A 25890-nucleotide genomic window follows, 5' to 3' on the forward strand; every position below is an offset into this window, starting at 1 on the left:
CCTATTCCACAGCTCTATCATTGTTCACAAGCCTATTGTATAGCATTGCATTACAATACCCTCATCAATCTCCTCCAGTACCTAAAGACTCAAGCAAGTTAGTTAAATACAAGGATATAAGAAATAGGAAGAGGAGGTCATTGATTTGGAACTGGCAGCAGACATCAGCTCCCCAAACCTTTATTTTCCTTCCAAACAAAATGTGAACAAAAATGCCACTCTTATACAACAAATAAACCATCCCAAATTTTATCAAGGGATGTTAAAAGCACAAGGATCCAAAACAATCAAATTTCATCCAAGAAGCAAACAACAACTAGATCACAGTTGTCCAGCATTTTCAGTTTTCAAAATTTCTCTTGGAGAAATGTAAGCAAAATTGTCAGTTTGCGACAGTCATCAATGTTTTTGTATATATGGAATTGAGATGAGTTATAGCTTATTGAAAAACATCAAAATGCTATTCAAAACAGTGCAGTGCATTGTGTATTGGGAACAAACCTTGTCATCACGCACACCAGAAAGATCACGTGGAGTGCGAGAAGTACTCCGACTTCGAACTTTAGATGTTGGTGGTTGGGATTCTTCACGCTTACGCTTTCTGGTGACACTTCTAGATCGTCGAGCTTGCACAGCATAGTGTGCCTAAACAATGTGAGGAAAAGGTAAAATTTACACTTAAGCAGCTCACAATTATTTTAAAATATATGATAATTCAATGCGTTTAAAAACTCTAAAAGTTGTGAACATCATTACATTTGTAATACAGTTTAAGAATGTAAATTTGTCATACCTTCCAAGGAAGGGCAGTTTATAATCAAACTATTGCATGTCAAAACAGCTTTCAGTCTATTTATTGAATTCCTGAAGCTTAATATTAATGTTTGACCATGAGAGGATAATAGTTTGAGTAACAGCTAGGAAAATTCATAGTTCCTGCAGGCCTGTGCATAATTGACCTTGGGGCGGCACAGTGGTTAGCACAGCTGCCTCACAGCACCAGGGTCCCAGGTTCAATTCCAACCTTGGGTGAATGTCTGCGTGGAGTTTGCACATTCTCCCAGTGTTTGTGGGGGTTCCCTTCGGGTGCTCCAGTTTCCTCCCACAGTCCAAAGATGTGCGGGTCAGGTGAATTTGCTATGCTCAATTGCCCATAGTGTTAGATGCTTAAGTCAGGAGGAAATGGGTTTAGGTGGGTTACTCTTTGGAGAGTCAGTGTGGACCTGTTGGGCCGACGGGCTTATTTCCACACTGTATGGAATCTAATCTACACATTAACTTGCTTGCCACTCTTGGCATAAAAATACCTAAATTTGGCAATCAGTTCATGCAATTAAAAATCAACATACAAGTACAGAGGACAACATTGTACAGTGTCATATTACTTATGCTTAATTCAAAGCAAAACAATGATATTGGAGTTTCGCTCTTTATTGTAGAACTTGAGCACAATTTTAAAGTACGCTTTAGAAAGTTGCCACAAACTAACGGAGAATACAACCCACATGGTGTGGGAGGCATGTGATTCAACAGCACCTTGCATCAACTGCTGACAAGTTTACATCAGTGGCTGAATCATATGCCTGAAGTGGGGAAGGATTAAAAGGAAAAGATTCTTCATCTTTTTTCCCCACATCTTTTTTCATCCTGCCTTCTTGGGAGGAAGCATGCGTTTTCCACAAAGCATCACTACAAGAACACAGCCACGCAAAGAAACTGAATATATACATTGGTCCTGGGCCACAGCCATCTCTCTTTCTGAACGGAATGATTCAACTTTAAGTAAAACAAAGAACTGCAGATGCTGGAAAACTGAAACAAAAACAGAAATCTCTGGAAAAGAAAAATCAGCAGGTCTGGCAGCATCTACGGAAAAAAAGCAGAGTTAACCTTTTGGGTCCAGTGACCCTTCATCAGAACTGAACAATTTTAAGTAATCTTTATTTTTTAAAAAAAAACTTACATCATCTTTGTCATCCATATCTAAACCAAGTGATCCCATCTCCTTTTCCAAAGTTTTTCGTTCAATCTGTAAAAACAGGAAAAAAAAGTTAGAACTTTTGCTGTCAAGGTTCTTTAAGATGATTCTACCATCTCATCCAATGTATCCATCTGGATTCATATTTATGTTTAGAAAATATTATTATTATAATGGTCAAAGAAACATGTAATGAATCAGACTATAATACTGATTTTTGCAAAACAATTTAGAACTCCACTATCATAACTATCTTGAACATATTGTTATTTGGGGTGGGGGGTCCAACTCCTCCGGTAATTCACCGACACATCAACGCCAATCGGTCCTGATGGAAGCAGAGGTTCCCTTCTACTTTTCACTATATCCAAAATACCTAGAAGATTCGCCTCTCCCTTCAAATCTGTTAAAGTGGGTTAAAAGGAAAGAAAATCTCTGATCTCCACTTTGTAAGTAACAAATAACAATTTATTTATTCAACTTCAACAGTAAACAATTTAGCAGAATTACTATCAGACCGGACAATTCCCCCCAAGTACTAACTATTCCTGAACTGAACTAAATTCTCCTGGAATAAATGCTGTGCAAATAAACATAAGTCCCACTTGTATAAACCTAATTAATAAGAAATTAATAAATTAAAACTTAATTTCTCAAAGTTCACACTGGATGTGTCTTCCTGAATGTTCTTCGGTCTTCTCTGCTGTCTTCGTCTGCCCGAAATACCTTCTCAGTCTGCCAAAGTCTGGAATATTAGCTGACCGTGCTATGGTACCGTTTATGAATAGATGGATAGATAGTACTTTTTTTCCTTAGAGATTTCTTGAGAGAGTAAGATGTTTATTTCTTCATATGGCAGTTGGCTCTCTGCTGATTTTCAAAATTCCTGGTTTTATATACCCCCATGATGCATCAAATTCTTATAATCTGATTGATTGGGTTCCATGTGTCAAAACAGTTTTAAATTCAATTAGTCCTTAGTCTCCAAGTGTCTTTTTAAATTAATTGGCTGGGTAATAATGCTGCTATGTTAGGTTGTTTGATATAATATATGTTTCAATTCAGGTGCTCTCTGTGCACCTGCACTTTTAACTGTTCAGACATCCATTTTTAAATCTCTAAGCACCAAAAAGTACACTCTCTTTTAAAGGGATGTTGCAATACTTTCCCCCATTTTACAATTTTACTATGTGACAGTATTTAAGGGCAATATGTTGTGTTGGTTATCTCAATTGGCTATCAAGTGCTACATATTTCAAACTCAAAAGCGCACAGAATTTATTTCATATTGGCAAGCACACTTGGAAAGACTGCAAGTATGACAAAAGGAGGCAACAGTTTTGGGTCGACCAGAATGACTACCAGAAGGTGATTGTGGATCCTAATCGAAGTGAGAAGTCTGGAACAGCAATTCCACTTGTCACGTAAACCTAGATGACCACAATAAATATCACCAATATGTTGATACACTGGAATAAATTTAAGTTTGAAGTTTATGATCGAAGATATTGCACAAGAACCCATTCATGAAAATAGTACACACGAAAAGTACCAACCTTTTTAGCCGTTCTTGGCATCTTGGGACCCTTTTTTGTTTGTTTCTCTCTGGATATCAAGATTTGCATCTTTTTCTTTTCTCTAATTTGAGAGGCCAACTTCCTAATGTCTTTCATTTCTTCATCCTCACTCTCAGAATCTGAATCATATTCACCTGCCATTTGTTTCAATTCTTCTTCTTTTTCCAACTGTTTCAATTTCTGAAAAGATGAGTGTACGTTTTTTTTAAAATCTGACACCAAATCTCAAATAGAAGACGGAGAGCTGACACACATTAGAAAATTACATCGAAATGCAGTTTTTGAAAATAAAAAAAGCATTATAAATCACTAGGCATTTGTTTGTATTTTACTCCTCAAAACCCAGGTGGCTGATTCAAACCATATTCTAAGGACAATTCAACAAACAGTAACACAGGCAGTTTGACTTACAGAGAACCCTATGCAGAAAACCCTGGTAATTACAGACCAATGAGCCTTAAAGCAGTGGTGGGTAAATTGTTGGACAGGATTCTGAGGGACAGGATTTACATGCATTTGGAAAGGCAAGGACTGTTAGGGAAAGTCAACATGGCTTGGAAAATTGTGTCTCATGCACGAGTGAGTTTTTTGAGAAAGTGACAAAGAACTTGGGAGGGTTCGGAAGAGATTTACAAGGATGTTGCCAGGGTTGGAGAATTTGAGCAATAGGGAGAGGCTGAACAGGCTGGGGCTGTTTTCCCTGGACTGTTGGAGGCCGAAGGGTGACCTCATAGGAGTTTTATAAAATCATGCGGGGCATGGATGGGATAAATATAGACAAAAGTCTTTTCCCTGGGGTGGGGGAGTCCAGGACTGGAGGGTATTGGTTTGGGGCGAGAGGGGAAAGATATAAAAGGGACCTAAGGGGCAACTTTTTCACGCAAAGGGTGGTGTGTGTATGGAATGAGCTAGCAGAGCAAGTGGTGGAGGCTGGCGCAATTGCAGCATTTGAGAGGCATTTGGATGGGTATATATGGGTGGGAGGGGTTTGGAGGGATATGGGCAGGTGCTGGCAGGTGGGACTAAATTGGGTTGGGATATCTGGTCAGCATGGACGGGTTGGACCGAAGGGTCTGTTTCCATGCTGTACATCCCTATGACTCTAAGACTGATGAAGGCAGAGTGGTAGACGTTGTCTAAATGAAGTTCAACAAAGCGTTTGACAAGATTCCGCTTTATAGGCTGGTTAGTAACGTTAAATCATGTGGAATTCAGTGGGAGCTAACCATCTGCATACAAAATTGGCATGAAGTTAGGAGACAGGTGGTGGTGGTGGTAAAGAGTTACTCTTCGGATTGGAGGCCTGTGACCAGAAGCATGCCACAAAGATCAGTGCAGAGACCACTGCTTTTTAGCATTTGGTATAAATAATTTGGATGTGAATATAGGAGGCATATTTAGTAAGTTTGTAAATGACACCAAAATTGGTGGTGTAGTGGACAATGAAGATTGTCTCAGAGTACCATGGGACCTTGATCAATGGGCTGAGGAGTGGCAGATGTGAGTTTGATATAGGTAATGTCAGGTGTTGCATTTTGTTAAGGCAAACCAAGAGGCAGGACTTCGAGTGTACATTTAATGGTAGGATCCTGGTGAGTCAAATGTACAGTATGGAAACAGACCCTTCAGTCCAACTCACCCATACCGATTGGATATCCTAATTTAATCTACTCCCGTTTGCCAGCACTTGGCCTATATCCCTCTAAATCCTTCCTATTCATATACCCATTCAGATGCCTTTCAAGTGGTGTAATTGTATCAGCTTCCATCATTTCTTCTGGCAGCCCACTCCACACACGCACCACTCTTTGCGTGCAGTAGTTGCCAGAGGTCCCTTTCAAAACTTTTCTCTCACCCTAAAGCTATGCCCTCTAGTTCTGGACTCCCTCAACCCTGGCAAATATCCATGCCCCTCATAAGGTCACCCCTCAGCCTCTGACAGTCCGGGGAAAAACAAAGAGACCTAGGGTTATTAGGTGTATAATTCCTTAAAGTGAAGTTGTATATAGACAGGGTGGTGAAGGTGGTGTTTGGCATATTTGCCTTCATTTGTCAGAATACTGAGTATAGGAGTTGTGATGTAATGTTGCAGATGTGCAGAGCATTGGTGAGGCCAGTTTTAGAATACTGCATACAATTCTGATCACCCTTCTATAGGAAAGATATTGAGAGGATGCAGAAAAGATTTACAAGGATGTTGCTGAGACTGGAATCTTTGGGTTATACTGAGAGGCTGAATTGGTTAGCTTTCTTTCCCTGGATCATCAGAGGCTGATAGATGACATGACAAAAGTTTATAAAATCATGAGGGACATGGATAGAGTGAATAATCAATCTATTTTTCCTCAGGTGGGGCAGTCCAAAACTAGAGGACATAGACTTAAGATGAGAGGGTAAAGATTTAGAAAGGACCTGAGGGATGACTTTTTCCACACAAAGTGGCACAGGTATGGAGAAAGCTGCTAGAGCAAGTAGTGGAGTTGCATGCAATTACAACATTTAAAGGACATCTGGATCGGTATATGAATAGGAAACGTTTAGAATGCTGGCAAAGGGAACTAAGTCAGATTGGGATGTGTGGTCAGTACAGATGAGGTGGACCAAAGGGTCTGTTTCCATGCTGAATGACTCTATAAGCTATCGTTGTGCTGTCTTGATGTCTTTCATAAAATTACTCTCTCAAATCACAAAACTAATAACATTAAAAAGGTAGAAGATAACCCTGACTCACCTGCATAATTTCAGGGTCGATGTAATCAGCTATGTTGTGACCTTCCCATATTTCAGGAATCAGATCATGCTTCTCAGACTCATTCATTAAATCCCAGTGTTCTAAAGAATGAACAGATGTTATTTACTGAGGTGTAAGTATTTGATAAATTAGCAGTGAAACTGCCACACAAATATTATTGGCGAATGGACAAATCATAGGCTCAAACTCCCGTTCAGTACATCTGGAAAGGATTTCTACCTGCATGTGACATTTAAATGAAATAACCAATAAACAATGTCCACAGGTAGCTCCTTTCCAAGGCTTCATATATATCTTTACTAAAGCTAGTTAAATGTACACTAAGCCAAACTGTCAATGGAAATATCAAGTTGGCTGAGATCAATCATCAAGGGACCCTCAAGATATCTGATTTATACCTTAAACACGAAAACCTGCAAAGCCATGGACTAGGTGCAGGCAAGTGGCTAGTTTACTCAGTTTACATAGATTCCATTGACTAAATAGCAGCTTTTAATGATGCAATGGGTTGATGATCATCTTACCATCAAGGTAAGGCGGTGGAGATATGAACTAGCACAATAGGGGCCCAAGCTTAAGACAAACTGCTATGAAACTTTCATTCAATTCCGAGTTGGTGACAAGATTGTTATTATGTATGAATTAATACAAAGGGAGCACTTCATACCCAGATACCGTTCCAGTCTCTGACCAAGTCATTTGCTTGCATTAAAACAAACAAGCTGGCTTGACAGAGGCTGACAACAAAATCATGTTACCTACTAACTTAGGTATGTTCAGTCCTTAAACATTGCAACTTCTTGAATCTAGATTACGCGCTGATTAATCAAAGGCTTCCTGCTGCAAATCATGCTTCTGACGTTTCAGGAAATGAAGTCATACAATTAAGAAACTAGATTCTGAACATTCAATTAACTCAAAAGAAAAACTGATTATAATATTTAGTTTAAGGATAGTTTCTCATAAAAATCAATAAAGTAAGCAATTTGAAAATATTTTTAAAAATTCATTACCCAGAGTGGGACGTGAATATGTAATCCTTGGATTGCAAGCCCCATTTGCAATCCAAATGACCTAATCAACCACATACTAAGTCCTTCCACAGACAGTTCATATTCAAGACTATAGTTGCATGGGTGAAGCTTATGGACACCCAATTGATACAACGTACATTAAATAACAACAACAATGCAGAACAAACTCATTTGAGGCACAAATTCTAATCTACTGCTGCTGGATGGAAAAGGTACCAGGACATGTCATGTATGTACAACTCTATCTGACACTTTCCCAGTCAGTAGGCATTAGTGCTGTTATAATTACAACATTATAAATTAGTTATTACAGGTTTGCATTGAAAATGAGATAAAAGTTATCTTTCTTGATACCTTGTTCTTCTTCCCGATTCCCTTTGTTCACAAATTCTTATATCTTGCCATACTCAATATTGAAAATTAACTTTTACATTTGCTTCTAATTAAAACTGTATGCCTGTCAGTCTAATGATATATCGAGCAGGGTCACCTTTTAAGACAGCACAATATACAGATTTTAGTAAGAGTAATGTCAAATGTTCAAAACATCAATTATAATTTTAACTGTGGCTATTTATTATGTGGATGATGACAAAAAACATACATTTCAAATAATTACTTACTCTGCAGGTCCAGGACATAATCATCACCCAACTCCAACTCCAAGTCCCGCTCCTGTCAGAGAAACAGCAGTCATGATAAAATCCTGACAGAAATTTGGAATAATTGTTACAATCCACTTTGTCACTAACCGTTTTACGTTTTGGAGCATCAACTTCCATTTTTCTGCGTTTGGAAGCTCCTTCAGGTATCCAAGGCAGCCTTTCCTAAAATAGCAGAAGACAGGACAAAACAAATCTTCTTCAATGCAAATTTAACTCGAGACATCCAAAACACTAACTTGTGCGCTGTAAACAGGGGAAGTGCTATAGTAGAGTCATACAGAATAGAAAGAGACTCTTTGGTCCAACCAGTCCATGCCAAACATAAAGCCAAACTAAATGTCCCACCTGTCTGCCATTGGGCCATATCCCTCCAAACTTTCCCTATTCATGCATTCATCCAAATGTCTTTTAGACATTGTAATTGTACCCGCATTCATTCCATATGCAAACCACCGTGTAAAAAGTTTGCCTCATCTTTTTTAAAATCTCTCTTCTCACCTGAAAATGTAACCCCTAGTCTTGAAACCCCCTACTCTAGGGAAAAAAAACAAATCAATTACTATCTATTAACTCTATCTATACCTCTTATTATTTTACAAAAACTTTGATCAGATCGCCTCTCAAGCTCCTACACTCGGGTGAAAAAAGCCACAACCTACCCAGACTTTCCTTATACTCAACCTTCTATACCTGGCAACATTCTCGTAAATCTTTTCTGAACCCTCTCCAGCTTGATAATATCCCTCCCATAATTGGGCGACTAGAACTGGATACAGTATTGCAGAAGAGACCTCACCAATGTCCAGTACAACCTCAACACGAGTTCCCAACTCCTACACGCAAAGGACTGAGCAATGAAAGCAACCGTGCCAAATGCCTTTTTAACCACCCTGTCTATACGCAATGAAAACTTCAAAGAATTATGCACCTGTACCATTAGGTCCCTCTGTTCTACAACATTACACAAGGCCCTACCCTGAATTGTATAAGCCCTCGTTTGTTGTACCAAAACGCAATAACCTCACATTTATCCAGCTTGAACTCCATCTGCCGTTTTCAGACCATGGATCAATTTCATCAAGATCCCTTTGTAATCTTAGAAAACCTTCTTCACTGATTACAATGTTGGTGTTGTCCGCAAACGTGCTAACTATGCCTTTTATATTGTCAACCAAATAATATAAATGTCAAACAAGATCAAAAGGCCAATGCACTCAATAGGACAGTACAAGCCACAATGCCTTAGTTCACGAAACGTCAGCCAGGGTGACGTTACAGTGTGACGTGGCACCTCAAAACTCAGCGAGCAAAAACAACCCAAGTAAAATAATGCTAAGCATTACACACATGCGGGGAAAGAATTTGGTGAATACTTCTACTCTTTAAAGTAAAAGTGAGGTCTTCATTTTGTAATTAGGTCTCCAGTGTTTCTTTCTCTCTCTCTTGCAAAGATACTGCTTAAGTATTAGATCGATATTGATTTTTCTTTCGGTTTATAAAGACATTACAGCTGGGCACCAATGTGATCCAGAGTGGACACATCTGTAACTAAGCCCCTGCGGCTTGAGGGGCTTCAGATCAGAACTGAGGACTTGGAGGGGGCTGTTGAAGGAAGAGGAGAAAAGGAGGAAGCTACCTTGATTCTTTGCTCCAGAGGCCAGTCACATCCCTCAGACTAGGTAATTCAAGACCAGCCTATGATCAGTGATAGGAGGGGGTAACTCCAGGTAAGGCAATTGAGGACCATCAGTCCCTGCAATCATCCCAACAATGTGCAAGCTGCACAGATAGGAGGCAAGATGAGCCAACTTGGCACACGGAAGAATTTAAGAGGGCAATGGAAATAACAATGTTGTGGTATGGGTCAGTATAATTAGGGTGACACATAATATTCTTTGCAGCTATTCCAAAAGCTGTGGTGTCTGCCATTTACCATGGTTAGGCACATCACCATGGGGCTAAAGAAAAACTTGTAGATGGAGTGATCCAGCATCCATTGACCACATTGGTTCTAATAACATTTCTGAGACTAGTAAGGAAGATTTGCTTAAAGATTTTTAACAGTGTCATACAATCAGAGATATACAGCACGGAAACTGACCCTTCGGTCCAACTTGTCCATGCTAACCTAATCTACTTCTATTTGCCAGTATTTGGCCCATATTCCTCTGAACCCTTCCTACACATATACCCATCCAGATGCCTTTCACTGTAATCGTACCAGCTTTCACTACCTCCTCTAGCAGGTCATTCCATACATGCACCACCCTCTGCATGAAAAAATTGCCCCTTAGGTCTCTTTTATATCTTTGCTCTCTCACCCTAAACTCCTGCTCTCCCCATCCTAGGGAAAAGACCTTGTCTATTTATCCTATCCATGCCCCTCATGATTTTGTAAACCTCAATAAGGTCATCCCTCAGCCTCCAATGTTCCAGAGAAAACAGCCCCAGCTTATTCAGCCTCTCCCTATAGCTCAAATCCTCCAACCCTGGCAACATCCTTGTAAATCTTTTCTGAACCCTTTCAAGTTTCACAACATCTTTCAGATAGGAAGGAGACAAGGGAACTAAGTTAAACAAGTGAACTGCTGAGTTAATAATAGCTGGATTGCTATCTGAGCCATGAGGAAACTAGCGTAGGTCAATAAAGTTAAGCATGGGTGAAAAGGGTCCATCCAAGGATCAGGCTATTTTGAACCTGGTGATGTGTAATGAAGCAAATTTAACAAATTATGTTAAAAGATTCCCTTGGAAATATTGTCAATAACATGGTAGAATTTGGCATTCTGTTTGATTGGGAGGAGCTTGGATCAGAAACAACTGTGTTAAGCTTAAGTAATTAATTACAAAGGAACGAGGGTGAGTTGGCAAGTCTGCACTAGGAAAAGAGTTTAGCAGTAAAGATGGTTGAGGAACGATGACAGAATTTAAAGAAAACAATTTCATGGCCCACAGTAAAGATATATTCCAGTGAGGAAGGAGGCTTCTAGAAAGGGGATAAACCAACCATGGCTAACCAAGAAAGTTAAGATAGCATCAAATAGAAAGAAAAAAATACAATGTGACAAAGACAAAGATCTAAGCCAGAGGATTGGGAAAATTATACTAAAAAAAAAACCAAAAAAAAACTTTGAGGCTAACTTGTAAGTAATAGCAAGACAGACAGCAAGAATTCTCTAAATATATAAAAAGGAAGCAAGAAGCCAAAGTGACTATAACCCCTTTAAAGAACGAGGCTGGAGAAATAATAGTGTGGAACCAGGAAATGGCAGAGAAATTGCATGAAGAGTTTGCATCATATTTCGTAGTATTAGACACTACTAATAACATTCCAAAATTATTAACTAATCATAGGGCCAAGGAGGAGAGGAAATAAATACAATATCAATCACTGCAGAACAAGATTAAGGGAGCTAATTGGGCTAAAGATCAATAAATCTCCTGAACTTCATGGGATGGATTCTAGAATAATAAAAGGAAGTAGATAAAGAAATAGTGGATGCACTGGTAGCAATCTTCCAAGAATCCTTAGATTCAAGAAAAGTCCTAGACGACTGGAAAACTGACAATGGAACACCTTTAGTTTAAAAGAGGAAACAGAATAACAAAAATCAGGTAACTAGGTCGGTTGGCTTAGCGCCTGTTTTTGGGAACATGTTAGACTCTATTATAAGGGATGTAACAGCAAAACATTTAAAAATATAGAAAACGGTCAAGCAGAGTCAGCATGACTTCATTAAGAGGAAATCATATCTGAAATTTACTAGGATTCTTTGAGGTGGTATCAGGAAGGATAGGTAAAGGGGAAGCAGTGGAGGTAATATGTTTGGTTTTTCACAACACCTTTGGTAAGATAACACACATTACGTTACTTAATGTGACTAAGCAAAATGGTACAAGCATAGGTAGACAATTAGCCATCTAATAGAAAACAGAGTTGAGATCTGAGGGGATTTTCACAATGGCAAACTGTAATTAGAAGAGTGCCACAGTAATCTGTGGTGGCTTGGACAAAAAAGTGAATGCACTACAAGCAAATTTGTGGATAACACAAAAATAGGTGGGAAGGGAAGTGGTGAGGATAATAAACAGCCTTCATGGGCATACGGTCAGATTACGCGAGTGGGATAAAAACTTAACAGATGGAATAAAATGTGGGAAAATGTGAGGTTTGTATTGTGGCAGGAAGAAGAGGTGCTGAATATTATTTAAATGGAGAAAGACTGCAAGAACTGGCAGGACAGAGGGATTTGGGAGTCCTCAGCCAGAAATCTCAAAAAGCTAGCAAATAAGATAACTGGATAGGTAAGCAGACTGTTGTTCTTTAATTCAAACAGAATGCAGTATTAATATTTGACAGTTTTGTTAAAACTACACATGGCACTAATCAGACCACAGCTAGAATACTGTAAAGAGTTTTGAACCACTAATCAAAGGAAAGATATACTGCCATTCGAGGCAAACCAAGCCAAGGCTGATACTAGGTATAGTGGCACTGTCATATGAAAGGACAATGAGTTGTTTGGAGCTGTACTCAATGGAACTTTGTAGAATGAGAGGCATTGACACATTTTTAAGGGACTTTTAAAAAGTTGTTTCTCTTCACAGGAGAATCCAGGGCCAGAGGGCATGATCTCAGGTTAAGCATTTAATATAGAGATTCGGAGGAATTTCTTCTCTTGAAAGTTGTGAATCTGTGCAGTTCTTTACCACAGAGGGCTATCAAGGATGGGTCATTAAGTATTCTTAAGATTTAGATAAATTGATTTTTAATCAGGAAGGGATAATGGGAAAAGGCAGGATACTGGAGTTGACATGATCTCACTGTATGGCAGAGCAAACTTGATAAGCTGAATGGCTTACTTTGGCTCCTACGACTTATCTCCTACAGTTTGTTCTAAAGTAATCCCTGTTAGAAAGACCCAAGAGTGAACATTAAATTAAGACACAAATGAGAACAAGGACACTGCATTCCATTCACCATTCAAGCTCAGACAGGAAAAAAGCGTTGAATGGACAAATTAACTTGGTTTTGCTTTGGCATTCCATTTTCAATCATGCAAACATCAAAAATCCCACTTTTATAATCAACAAGATGAAAAACTTGAATAATCCAAATATCAATCAGGACAAAGGGAGGGGAGGGGAGGAATCACAAGTCATGTCTTGGAGATCAAACCATTTGTTTAAAAAGTCATGTTGAATGGCTGTTGCCCAACACATGATTAAGAAATCTTTATTGATTGCAACATAAACAAAAAATAAGCTATGTTATCTCACCTTTTCATCTCTCTTTGATGGAACAGCTAGATGGAGTCTGTTCAGTAAATCATTCACCTTCTTGCCTTTCATTTTGCTATCAACACGATGAGCAAGGAGGCTGTCACATGCCTAATAACATGAAGTAAATAGGTTTGTTAAAACTGATTTACTAAGGCTGCTCTTTCAAAAGCCAAGTCTTCAAAGGAAACCTAAATAAACACATGTTAACTCAATCCTCAATGTAGCAAACCTTTGGACGAATAATTTGAAATAACTGGATAGATCAGATATTTGAATGTAGCTTAATCCAGTATCCAAGGGTTATTGTGGTGAAGTGTAGTGGCCCCCAACCTCTGGACCAAAAGGTCTGCTTGCAAAGTCCGATCTGCTCCAGAGGTGTGTCGAAAACTGTCTAAACAGGTTGATTAAAAATATCAAATACAGTTTCCCAAAAAAGGAACTCCTGAAACTGCTTCTTCCAATTCTACTGCCTCTATCCAACCTAGTCAAGTTTAACAGACCTAACTTCTCTTCACCTCCCAGGTTTGTTCATTTTACCCTCCTCACAATAAAGATAGGAGGGTAGCAAGTCACTTTCTTTAGTTTGCAATAACTATGGATAAGACCAAGCAGAACAAGTTACCAAACAGAGTACTCAATTAGAATTGCTTGGAAATGTCCCTTGAGCTTCATTCAGTAAATTAGCATACATTCAACATTGTTACTGTAGAAAATAAACGATGAAGCTAATCTTTCTGCTGTGTGTATACATTATACCCCTAAAACAGAAATTCAAACAAAAGAAAAAACACACCTCAGTTTTAACTTTAATGATCCCCTCCTCTGTCAAAGTACTTGTTTCTGTTACAATGATTCCTTCTGCCATTAAATCTGCAAAGCTTTTCTGTAAGAAAAGATAAAGCATAATTGTGATTGAATAGTCACAGTACTTCAGTGAGATCTCACACCATGCCTCATCAACTCAAGAGGCCTGAGGCACATTTGATTTAAGTAGAAACTGGACACAAAAGCGTGTGACAGCTTCACAAATGTTGAAAAAACATTCAAAAGATCCCATAATAAATACCAGACAAACACATCTTAGAAACGGTCTCAAATCTGGAAGGTGCTACTTACTGACTTTGCTTATTATTCACTCCAGTGTTGTGGACATCACTGACCAGGCCAGCATCTATTGCCCACCTTTAACTGCCCTGGAGAAGGTATTAGTGAGCAGCCTTCTTGAACAGATGCAGTCCATTTGGTACAGGCAAACTCACAATTGCCATTACAGACATTGTTCAGGGATTTTGACCCAGTAGGACTGAAGGAGCAGTGACATATTTTCAACTCAAGGTGGTGAATGACTTGGAGAGGAACTTCCAAGTGGTGTATTCTGCTGCCCTTGTCCTTCTAATGGTAGCAGTTATCAGTTTGGAAAATACTATGGAGTCTGTTGAATTTCTAGTGTACGTCATATATGGCACACCCCAGCTGAGGTCCAAGGTCACATATAAACCAGACTAATGCAGGACTAATTTAATTTCTTAAAGAACATGACAGAACTAGTTCAATTTTTATGCCAATTCATTTACATCAACATGATTGACAGCCACTTATTTCCAGCTTTTAAAAAGATGAATTTTAATCAAAAAGCTTTCTTAGAAAATTAGATCTGTTGAAATAAACGGGCTGACATAAATATTATCTAAGGATGGACAAGACCTTTACAAAGGTGTTTTTATTTTAAAAGAATTTACTTTTGATGATTGAAATTTGCTATCCCGAAAAGAGCTAAAAATGTGTTGCTGTAAAAGCGCAGCAGGTCAGGCAGCATTCAAGGAGCAGGAGAATAGAGGTTTCGGGCATGAGCCCTTCTTCGGGCTCATGCCCGAAACGTCGATTCTCCTGCTCCTTGGATGCTGCCTGACCTGCTGCGCTTTTACAGCAACACATTTTCAGCTCTGATCTCCAGTCCTCATTTTCTCCTATCCAGAAAAGATGCAAAAATGGAGCAAATGTTGATTTTGACAGTGGCTTTAAATCCAGTTAATTTATTAATTGTACATGTTGCACACTATCAGATACTGACCTTCTGTTCTTCTGTAAGTTCGTCCATCTTCTTTACATCACATTTATTTGCAACGATAATAAGGGGCTGAAACAATAAAGCAAGTTAGTGAAACAAAGTAAACGATCTTTCTTGGATACAGATACATTGATTGAAAGATCACGTATAGAACTGCAATGATTTAGAACAAAGAATGAATCATTTGTTTATTTTTAATTCACCCACACAATATGCACTACAAAGGTCACCACTTAATACCCATTCATAATTTGGGAAGCAGGTGGTCAGCCACCGTCTTGACCAACTGCAGATGATATGGTGCGTTGTTTTCTTTGTTATAATAATTCGGCCCAACTAAATGTCTCACAAGACCATTTTAAGGCAGTTAAGAGTCAACCAGAATGTAAAGGTTGGGAGTCACACACAAGCCAGACCAATAAGGATGGAATGTTTCCTTAGAAGATATTAGCAAATTAGGTGGGTCTTTATGACCGTAAGATATTTGCATAGCTGTCATTACTTAGTCATAGAGTCAAAGAGATGTAAAGCATGGAAACAGACCCTTCAGTCCAACCCGTCCATGCCGACCAGATATGTTGTGGTTCTGTTCTCTGAGCTGGGAATTTGTGTTGCAGACGTTTCGTCCCCTGTCTAGGTGACATCCTCAGTGCTTGGGAGCCTTCTGTGAAGCGCTTCTGTGATCTTTCCTCCGGCATTTATAGTGATTTGTACCTGCCGCTTCCGGTTGTCAGTTCCAGCTGTCCGCTGCAATGGCCGGTATATTGGGTCCAGGTCCATGTGCTTATTGATTGAATCTGTGGATGAGTGCCATGCCTCTAGGAATTCCCTGGCTGCTCTCTGTTTGGCTTGTCCTATAATAGTAGTGTTGTCCCAGTCGAATTCATGTTGCTTGTCATCTGCGTGTGTGGCTACTAACATGGCTAATTCTCCCTGTATTCCATGGGATCTAACTAATCAGTCTCCCATGGAGAAGCGTGTCAGATGCCTTACTGAAGTCCATATAGATCACATCTACTGCTCTGCCCTCATCAATCTTCTTTGTTACTTCATCAAAAAACTCAATCAAGTTTGTGAGACATGATTTCCCACGCACAAAGCCATGTTGACTATCCCTAATCAGTCCTTGCCTTTCCAAATACATGTACATCCTGTCCCTCAGGACTCCCTCCAACAACTTGCCCAGCACGGAGGTCAGGCTCACCTGTCTATAGTTCCCTAGCTTGTCTTTACCCCCCCTTCTTAAACAGTGGCACCGTTTGCCAACCTCCAGTCTTCCGGCACCTCACCTGTGACTATCGATGATACAAATATCTCAGCAAGAGGCCCAGCAATCACTTCTCTAGCTTCCCACAGAGTTCTCGGGTACACCTGATCAAGTCCTGGGGATTTATCCACCTTTAACCATTTCAAAGCATCCAGCACTTCCTCCTTTGTAATCTGGTCAATTTGCAAGATGTCACCATCTATTTCCCTACAGTCTATATCTTCCCTATCCTTTTCCACAGTCAATACTGATGCAAAATATTCATTTAGTATCGCCCCCTTTTTCTGTGGCTCCACACAATGGCCGCCTTGCTGACCTTTGAGGGGTCCTATTCCCTCCCTAGTTATCTTTTTGTCCTTAATATATTTGTAAAACCCTTTGGATTCTCCTTAATTCTATTTGCCAAAGCTATCTCATGTCCCCTTTTTGCCCTCCTGATTTCCCTCTTCAGTATACTCCTACTTCCTTTATACTCTTCTAAAGATTCACTCGATCCATCCTGTCTATACCTGACATATGCTTCCTTCTTTTTCTTAACCAAACCCTCAATTTCTTTAGTCATCCAGCATTCCCTATAGCTACCAGCCTTCCCTTTCACCCTGACATGGATATTCTTTCTCTGGATTCTTATCATCTCATTTCTGAAGGCTTTCCATTTTTCAGCCGCCCCTTTACCTGCGAACATCTGCCTCCAATCAGCTTTTGAAAGTTCTTGCCTAATACCGTCAGAATTAGCCTTTCTCCAATTTAGAACTTCAACTTTTAGATCCGGTCTATCCTTTTCCATCACTATTTTGAATCTAATGGAATTATGGTCACTGGCCCCAAAGTGCCCCCCCACTGACACCTCAGTCACCTGCCCTGCCTTATTTCTCAAGAGCAGGTCAAGTTTTGCACCTTCAGTATGTGGATGTACCTACTAGAGAATCAGAAAATTTTCTTGTACACAAATTCCTCTCCATCTAAACCCTTAACACTATAGCAGTCCCAGTCTATGTTTGGGAAGTTAAAATCCCCTAACATAACCACCCTATAATTCTTACAGATAGCTGAGATCTCCTTACAAGTTTGTTTCTCAATTTCCCTCTGACTATTAGGGGATCTATAATACAAGGTGATTGTCCCTTTCTTATTTCTCAGTTCCACCCAAATAACTTCCCTGGATGTATTTCCAGGAATATCCTCCCTCAGCACAGCTGTAATGCTATCCCTTATCAAAAATGCCACTCCCCCTCCTCTTTTGCCTTCCTTTCTATCCTTTCTGTAGCATTTGTATCCTGGAACATTAAGCTGCCAATCCTGCCCACCCCTGAGCCATGTTTCTGTAATTGCTATGATATCTGAGTCCCATGTTCCTTACCATGCCGAGTGCATCTGCCTTCCCTGTTAGGCCCCTTGCATTGAAATAAATGCAGTTTAATTTATTAGTCCTACCTTGTCCCTGCCTGCCCTGATTGTTTGACTCGTCTTTGTTCTCAACTATACCAGTCTCAGATTAATCTCTTTCCTCACTATCTCCCTGCCAGACCTGCTGAGATTTTCCAGCATTTTCTCTTTTGGTTTCAGATTCCAGCATCCGCAGTAATTTGCTTTTATCCAAAAATGTGAATCCTTCTCCCATACACCAGCTCTGCAGCCATGCATTCATCTGCTCTCACTAGCTCGTAGCACTGGGAGTAATCCAGATATTACTACCCTTGAGGACCTCCTTTTTAGAGTTCTGCCTAACTCTGTAATCTCCCTTCAGAATCTCAACCTTTTCCTTTCCTATGTTGTTGGTTCCAATGTGGACAATATCCTCTTGCTGGCCCCTCTACCCCCGTTAGAACATTCTGCACCCTCTCTGAGACATCCTTGATCCTGGCACCAGGGAAACAACACACCATTCTGCTTTTTCTTGGCTGGCCACAGAAACATCTGTCTGTACCTCAGACTACAGAATCCCCTAATACAATTGATCTCTTGGAAGCCGTGTACCCCTCGTTGCATTACAGCAGTCTCAATACCAGAAACTTGGCTGTTTGTGCTACATTCCCCTGAGAATCCATCACCCCCTACATTTTCCAAAACAGCATACCTGTTTAAAAAGAATATATCCACAAAAGACTCCTGCCCTAGGTGCCTACCTCTTACCCTTCCTGGAGTTAACCCATCAATGTGACTGTATCGGAGACAATTCCCCCCTTCCTATAACTGCCATCCATCACATACTGTTACTGTTGCAAATTCCTCAAGGCTTCTGTCTCTCCAACCGATCCACTCGATCTGATAAGATTCGCATCCAACAGCATTTATGGCAGATATAATCCGCAGTAATCTTTAAACTCCCACATCTGATAAGAAGTACATATCACTCTATTAAAGGCCATTTTTGCTCCTTCACAATCTACAGACTCAGAAAATAACACCGTCCTGTTCCTCTATAAAACACTGCACCAGGTTAAATTAATAGCTATGGCTTACATTTAAGTTTAATCAAGAGTCTTATCTCCAAAAACATAATCAAGGAAGAACCCACAGTACTCACTAATACAGCCTCTCTCTTGGACAGACTTAAAACAATTAACTTATCTGATTCTGTGTTGTGAACTTCGCTCAAACCTGTTCCTCCAAGATTAGTTGTGAAACTCACTGTTTGTTAATTTTCTCAGATGCACTCCAATGTCCAGCGACCACACGAATTCAAAAACAGCAAAGTCAGTAACTGTGCAGGTTCTCTCTCTCTCTCTCTCTCTCTCTCCCTCCCAACCTTTTAAATCCAATTAATTTATTAACAGAATTTAAATTCCCCAGCCTCCTGGTAGGATTTATCTCATGACTCTGGATTAATTGTTCAGGTCTTCAAATTACTAGTTCAGTAATATAACCACTAATGCACTGCACTCTAAGTGGTATGAATGGTGGTGACCATACTTAACCTCATTGGGAGTGTTAGTCTTAACCCTATTCCCCTGCAAATAATTTTAATCCTCTTTTCTTCAACCACTACGGTATTAATTTTAACAAATCAAAGTTAACAAATCACTAATTATGGTTGTGTATTCCACAACATCAAAACTAAGTTAGCCATTCTAAATATCTTTCATTTAAACATAATTATGCCTTCAACCACAGAACTGTCCATCATCAAAATGCTATCGCACCAAACTGACTCAAAACTAAGCATATCATAGGTGTTGTGATAAAGTGAAAATTCAAATGAGAATAAGATTAAAAGGAAAGATAGGCTTGTATTATATAGCGTCTTCGCAACTCCATAATCCTGATAACTTTACTGCCAATGAATTACTTCATAAATAGTGTCTTTGGTGTAATGTAGGAAATAGGCAACCAATTTGAAAACAGCAAAGTTATCTAAACAGCAATGACATTACTATTAAAAAGTTAAAATAAAATTTTCCCATGTTCAAAACACAAAATTTTACCTTATTTGCAAAAAGAGGTTGAATATTTTTGAAGAGTTCCAGCTGTGCTTCCACAGTGTGGCCACACTGCTCTGACACATCCATCACATATAGAACAGCAGCACGGAGATGAGCCAGTGCAGTGATTGCCTGCATCTCAATGGTATTCCGCTCCTCCAATGGATGATCCAAAATTCCAGGCGTATCAACTACCTAATGCAGAAAAATCATCACCTTCAGTTTAGCCTTTTCTTCAATTTTATATTTTTCATTTAAGAATTGAATAAAGCATTGAACACTGATGCTACACTAGCCAGTAAAGAAACTTAAGACAGACACCACAAAGAACACGAAATTAGTTAAGAAAATAAGATTCTGGCCCTTTAGAAAAGGATGATGTCAGGAAAATGTCTAAGCTTCACACTGACTTATACAGAGTATTGTGAGGATTGATCATTGTGAACCAGAACAAGCAGAATATCAACCCAAAACCTGGATATTGTTAGCATTTTAATGTCAGAGGAGAAACAATTGCACTGAACATTGCATAACCATCGCAAACGTTCCCACTTTTGACCTGACAAGGGTGCAAGGTCAATGATGAAACAGCTGAGGACACAATGCCAAGAACTCCTGCAGTCATATCCTGGGTCTGACATGATTGACTTTCAACCACAACCATCATCCTTTGTGCTCGGCACAACTCCAACCAGCAAATACAGTTTCCTCCCAGTTCCCATTGGTTCCAGTTTTGTTCATACACCTTGATAGCACTTTTAGTTCTCACTGCCCCTCTCAAGTTCAACTCTTTTGTCTGTATTTGGACCAAGGCTGTAAATGAGGTTAGATGCCATGTGTCAGAACCCAAACTGAGCAACAGTGAGCAAATTATTGCTGAGCAAGTGCTGTTTGATAACACAATTGGCAACACCTACTAATACTTTACTGATAACCAAAAGTTAGACTTTTGGGGTTAGAACAGGCTGGGTTGGATTTGGCCTACATTTTAAACACAGGACATAGCTAAATAAATTTTCCACATTCTCAGGAAGATGCCAGCATTGTAACTGAATTGGAATAGCTTGATTCGAGGTATGAATAGTTCTGGAGTAGGTCTTGTGTATTATTGCTGTAATGTTTTCAGAGCTCAGGCCCTTTGCAGCCTTCAGCTGTTTCTCAATACCATGTTGAGGTAGTTGAATTGGTTGAAGGCTGGCATCGGTGATGCTGCGAACCACAGGGAGAGACTGAGACAGATCATCCTCTCCACATTTCCAGCTGAAGATGTGTGCAAATACTTGTTTTGCACTGATACACTGGGCTTCCTCATCAAGAATGGTGCTGTTTGTGAGTCATCCTCCTCTGCAGAATTGTTTGATTGAACAATTCAAGACTGGTTGTGGAAGGACTGCAGAGTTTAGGTCTCATCCATTGATAGTGGGATTGCTTAGCTTTATCAGTTGCATGCTACATGCTTGCTTGACATGCAAGAAGCCCTGTATTATAGCTTTGAGTTTCAAAACCTATTTTTAAGTACGCCTGGTGACCCTAGCATGCCCTCTTGAATTCTTCAAACCCAGGTGATACTCTGACTTGGCGGTAATGGTGGAGTGGCAGATATGCCAAGCCATGAAGTTACAAATTGTGTTTGAATACAATTTTGCTGATGAATTGTAGCCTCATAAAAGCCCAAGCTCAAGGTGCTAGATCTGTTTTGAATCTATCATGGTGACAGTGCCATACAACATGATGAACGGGACTGATGATGTGAAGGCAAAACTTAACTCTAAAGGAATGTGAAGCTGTATCTGCTCCAAGTAGACTGATAAAGATGACATCAAGTATGCTTTTCCCTCTCTCTGGTTTCCTCATGATCTGCCACAGACCCAGTCCAACAGGAGTCCTTTAGCACTTGAGCAGTGGTGCTGCCAAAGTCACGAGACATTGAAGTCTCTCCACCCAGAGAACATTCTGCATCTTGCAACCGTCACTGTGCCCTCCAAGTAGTCTTCAGCATGGAAGGTTACTGATTTAGCAACTTATGCGAGGGAGGGAGTACATGGTGATCAGCATGAGTTCTCCTTGCCGTCACCTGACCTGACACCATGAGGCTTCATGGGTCCAGAATCCATGTGGAAGACTCCTCGGCAACTCACTTCTCATGTTTCTATCCACATAACCACTTCACTGATTTGTTTTGGTTGCAACAGTTTTCCTCCTCAGTATCAAATACAAATTCTTGTCTCATCTGTAAAACACCTTACACTAAAAACTAAAGCATTGATATACAGAACAAAAATTTAGAGCATATGAAATGGTATTCTATCCTGCAGAAATCCAATGGAACCAGCCTTCCAGTAACAAAATTTCTGTTCACCAATACCATTGTTTCCTCCTGAGTCAATGTTGAATTCAATAGAAGGATAGGGAGATGCTGGGATAGAGTGGACGTGGAAAAGATGTTTTCATACTAGGAGAAACTAGGATCCAATGTCACAGCCTCAGAGTAAAGTGATGGCCCTTTTAAAACTGAGATGAGGAGGCATTTCTTCAGCCAGATGGAAGTCATTGCCACAGAAGACTGTGGAGACCAAGTCATTAAGTATTTTAAAGACAGAGATAGATAGATCTTTGATCAGTAAGGGAATTAAGGGTTACCGTGAGAAGGTAGGAGAATGAGTTTGAGAAACGTCTCAGACATAATTGAATGATACAGCAGACTTGATGGACCAAATGTCTTAATTCTGCTCCTATATCTATGGTCTTATGGATTTTTATGACAATCAAAAATGGCATTATGATTACAAAGAACATAGAAAATTACAGTGCAGGAACAGGCTCTTCAGCCCTCCAAGCCTGCGCTGATCTATATCTTCTATCTCTAATCTGCCATCTATTTTTTAAGGATCTGTATCCCTTTGCTCCCTGCCCATTGTGTATCTGTCTAGATACATCTTTAATGAAACCATCATTCCTGCCCCTACTACCTCTGCTGGCAACACATTCCAGGCAGCAACCACCCTTTCCACATATATCTCCTCTAAATTTTTCCCCTCTCACTTTGAATTTGTGACCCTTAGTAACTGAGTCCCCAACTCTGGGAAAACGTTTTTGCTATCCATCCTGTCTACACCTCTCATGATTTTGTAGGTCTCAATGAGGTCCTCCCTCAACCTCCGTCTTTCTAATGAAAATAATCCTAATCTACTCAACCTCTCCTCATAGCTAGCACCCTCCATACCAGGTAACATCCTGGTGAACCTCCTCAGCACCCTCTCCAAAGCATCCACATTCTTTTGGTAATGTGTGACCAGAACTGGACACAGTATTCCAAATGTGGCTGAACCAAAGTCTTGTACAATTGTAACATGATCTGGCAACTCTTGTACTCAATACTCCGTCCAATGAATGAAAACATGCCGTCTCTCTTGATGACCACTCTACTGACCGGCGTTGCCATCTTCAGGGGACAATTGACCTGAACACCCAGATCTCTTTGTACATCAATTTTCCCCAGGACCTTTCCATTTACCATATTGCATCTGGAATTGCATCTTCCAAAATGCATCACCTTGCATTTGTCCAGATTGAACTCTATCTTCCATTTCTCCAATCTGCTGTATTCTCTGACAATACCCTACACTACCTGCTACTCCACCCATCTTAGTGTCATCTGCAAACTTGCTAATGAGGCAACCTGCACCTTCCTTCAAATCATTTGGTATATCACAAACAAGTGGACCCAGCACGGAACCCTGTGGGGCACCACTGGTCACAGGTCTCCATTTTGAGAAGCTCCCTTCCACTACTATTTTGTCACCTGTTGCCCAATTAGTTCTCTATCCATCTAGCAAGAACACCCTGGACCCCATACAACTTCACCTTCTTCATCAGCCTACCATTGGGAACCTTATCAAATGCCTCACTGAAGTCCATGTATATGACATCTACATTCCTTCCCTCATCAAATCAACCTTGTCACCTCTTCATTACTTTCAGACATTTAAATGAATTCAAATTCTGTCATCTGTCAGGATGAAGTTAAAACCTAGGACAAAATATTACCAGGGTCTGAGATGTGAGACCAGTGACAATATCACTAGACTATCACCTCTCCATTCAAAGGATATTCCCAGAGCTGCAACGTTTCAGGTAAGAAGAAGTAAGGCTGAGAGATGACCTGATTTAGGTGCATAAAATAGAGGTGCACAATTAGGGAAGATAGGAATAACTTTTCCCTTACTAGAGGGGTCAGTAAACCAAAACATGTATTTAAATAAGAGCCAGGAGGCTCAGTGAGAATGAGGAAATTTTTTTTCACCCAGTCAATTTGGGTGGGTGGTGCAGGAGGAGATCTGGAAGTTACTTCCTGAAAGGGTGTTAAGACACTGGAATTCTCTCAACATTTAAGGTGCATTTAAATTAACTTTTTAAATATCATAAAATATAAGCCTCCAGGTCTAGACATTTAAATGAGATTAGAATATCTAAATAGTTATAAAAAACTAGCCTGGATGTGATAGGCTTCTTTCCCTGTTTTAAAACTCAAGTTTCTTTTTGGTCCCTAAAGCAGCTCATTTTCCTTTGACTAGCCTTTTATTATTTATATGCTCATTTAAAAAAAAGGATTTTTAAAATATGATCCAGTAATCTATTCTCACTCACATTCTTTCCCCCCCCATTTATTTCCTTCCTTAATTCTCTTTTGTACTTTCCACATTTAGCTATGTTCCTTAGCTGCCACAGAAAGTGTTGGAGGCTGGTACAATTGTAACATTTAAAAAGGTATCTGGATGGGCGTATGAATAGGAAGGGTTTAAGAGGAATATGGGTCAAGTGCTCGCAAATGGGACTAGATTAATTTACGATATCTGGTCAGCATAAGTGAGTTGAACCAAAGGGTCTGTTTCGTGCTGTACATCTCTATGACTCTACTGCAGTATGCTCCATTTTCATAGGCTTATTTTTCCTCTTTCATTTTAATCTTCATAGCTTTTATAATCTGTGAGCTCTATGCTAGGATGCATTTCCTTTCCCATTGGTGGAAATTTGTCTTTATCCGAAATATCTCATCTTTGATGGGTCTCCCATTGCATGGCAGCTGTTTTACCCATCATTCTTAGATAACAAATCACCTGTCAGACATGCCTTCTCAATTCATTAAAATGAGTTCTTCTTCAGTTGGATATTTTCACATCTGACCATTCTTGCCCACTGATAACTGGTCCAATACATCTGTCAACCTGGGAAACATTAGAATCTTCCAATTTTATAGTGTGATCAATGCTCTTGTATTATTGCAATGTCATTTCCGAAATTCAGACCAATGACTTCTGCTGCAGTTGAGACAGAGTTCTGCCTCTTTGAGGCCTCAAGGTTGATTTTCTGTAAAGAGCCACAGTCCAAAATCAAAGAGAGGGATGTTGTTTCTCTTCAGATTGGCAGCTTTTACATATGACTAGCTCCTTCTCGAGATCAGAAAAGCAGAAAATGACTGGTGAGCTCAATTTGTGTAAAGACTAGGTCTACCTGCTTCTAACACAAGATTCATTACAAATAAAAATGTAAAAGTTGGTGACACTAACCTGCCAGCGCAGGTACCTGTAATCCATATGTCCCACAAACAATGATTTTGTGGTAAAAGCATAGGGTTGCACTTCAACATCTGCCCGAGTAATCTGTAAACAAGCAACAAAATAATGAATCTACAATTTTAATACAACATTTTAGTACAAGAACCTGGAATAAAAGAAAGTCTGTAGTAATACAAATAAATATTTTCGCCTCAGTGCCTTTGAGGTGACCCAAGATTAAAAAGAACGAAAGTCTTTCAAAGCGCAGTTAAGCTTTCGATTCAAAAAT

At 39.7% G+C, this 25890-nt stretch overlaps 1 protein-coding gene across 2 annotated transcripts in view; it reads right to left on the minus strand.

The window, feature by feature from the left end:
* gtpbp4 (GTP binding protein 4) overlaps window positions 1–25890 on the minus strand; it is a 38232-nt gene that overhangs the window by 2376 nt on the left and 9966 nt on the right. For both annotated transcript variants that reach the window (XM_043690672.1, XM_043690673.1), the window contains exons 6-16: window positions 25614–25706; window positions 20050–20241; window positions 15361–15426; window positions 14083–14172; window positions 13287–13397; window positions 8094–8168; window positions 7965–8016; window positions 6287–6387; window positions 3535–3735; window positions 1964–2029; window positions 502–645 (exon numbers count right to left, since the gene is read on the minus strand). In XM_043690672.1, coding sequence (XP_043546607.1) covers window positions 502–645; window positions 1964–2029; window positions 3535–3735; window positions 6287–6387; window positions 7965–8016; window positions 8094–8168; window positions 13287–13397; window positions 14083–14172; window positions 15361–15426; window positions 20050–20241; window positions 25614–25706 — 1191 coding nt within the window. The remainder of the gene's footprint in view (window positions 1–501; window positions 646–1963; window positions 2030–3534; window positions 3736–6286; window positions 6388–7964; window positions 8017–8093; window positions 8169–13286; window positions 13398–14082; window positions 14173–15360; window positions 15427–20049; window positions 20242–25613; window positions 25707–25890) is intronic.

The sequence above is a fragment of the Chiloscyllium plagiosum genome, chromosome 5 (genome assembly GCF_004010195.1).
Source record: "Chiloscyllium plagiosum isolate BGI_BamShark_2017 chromosome 5, ASM401019v2, whole genome shotgun sequence".
NCBI lineage: Eukaryota > Metazoa > Chordata > Chondrichthyes > Orectolobiformes > Hemiscylliidae > Chiloscyllium > Chiloscyllium plagiosum.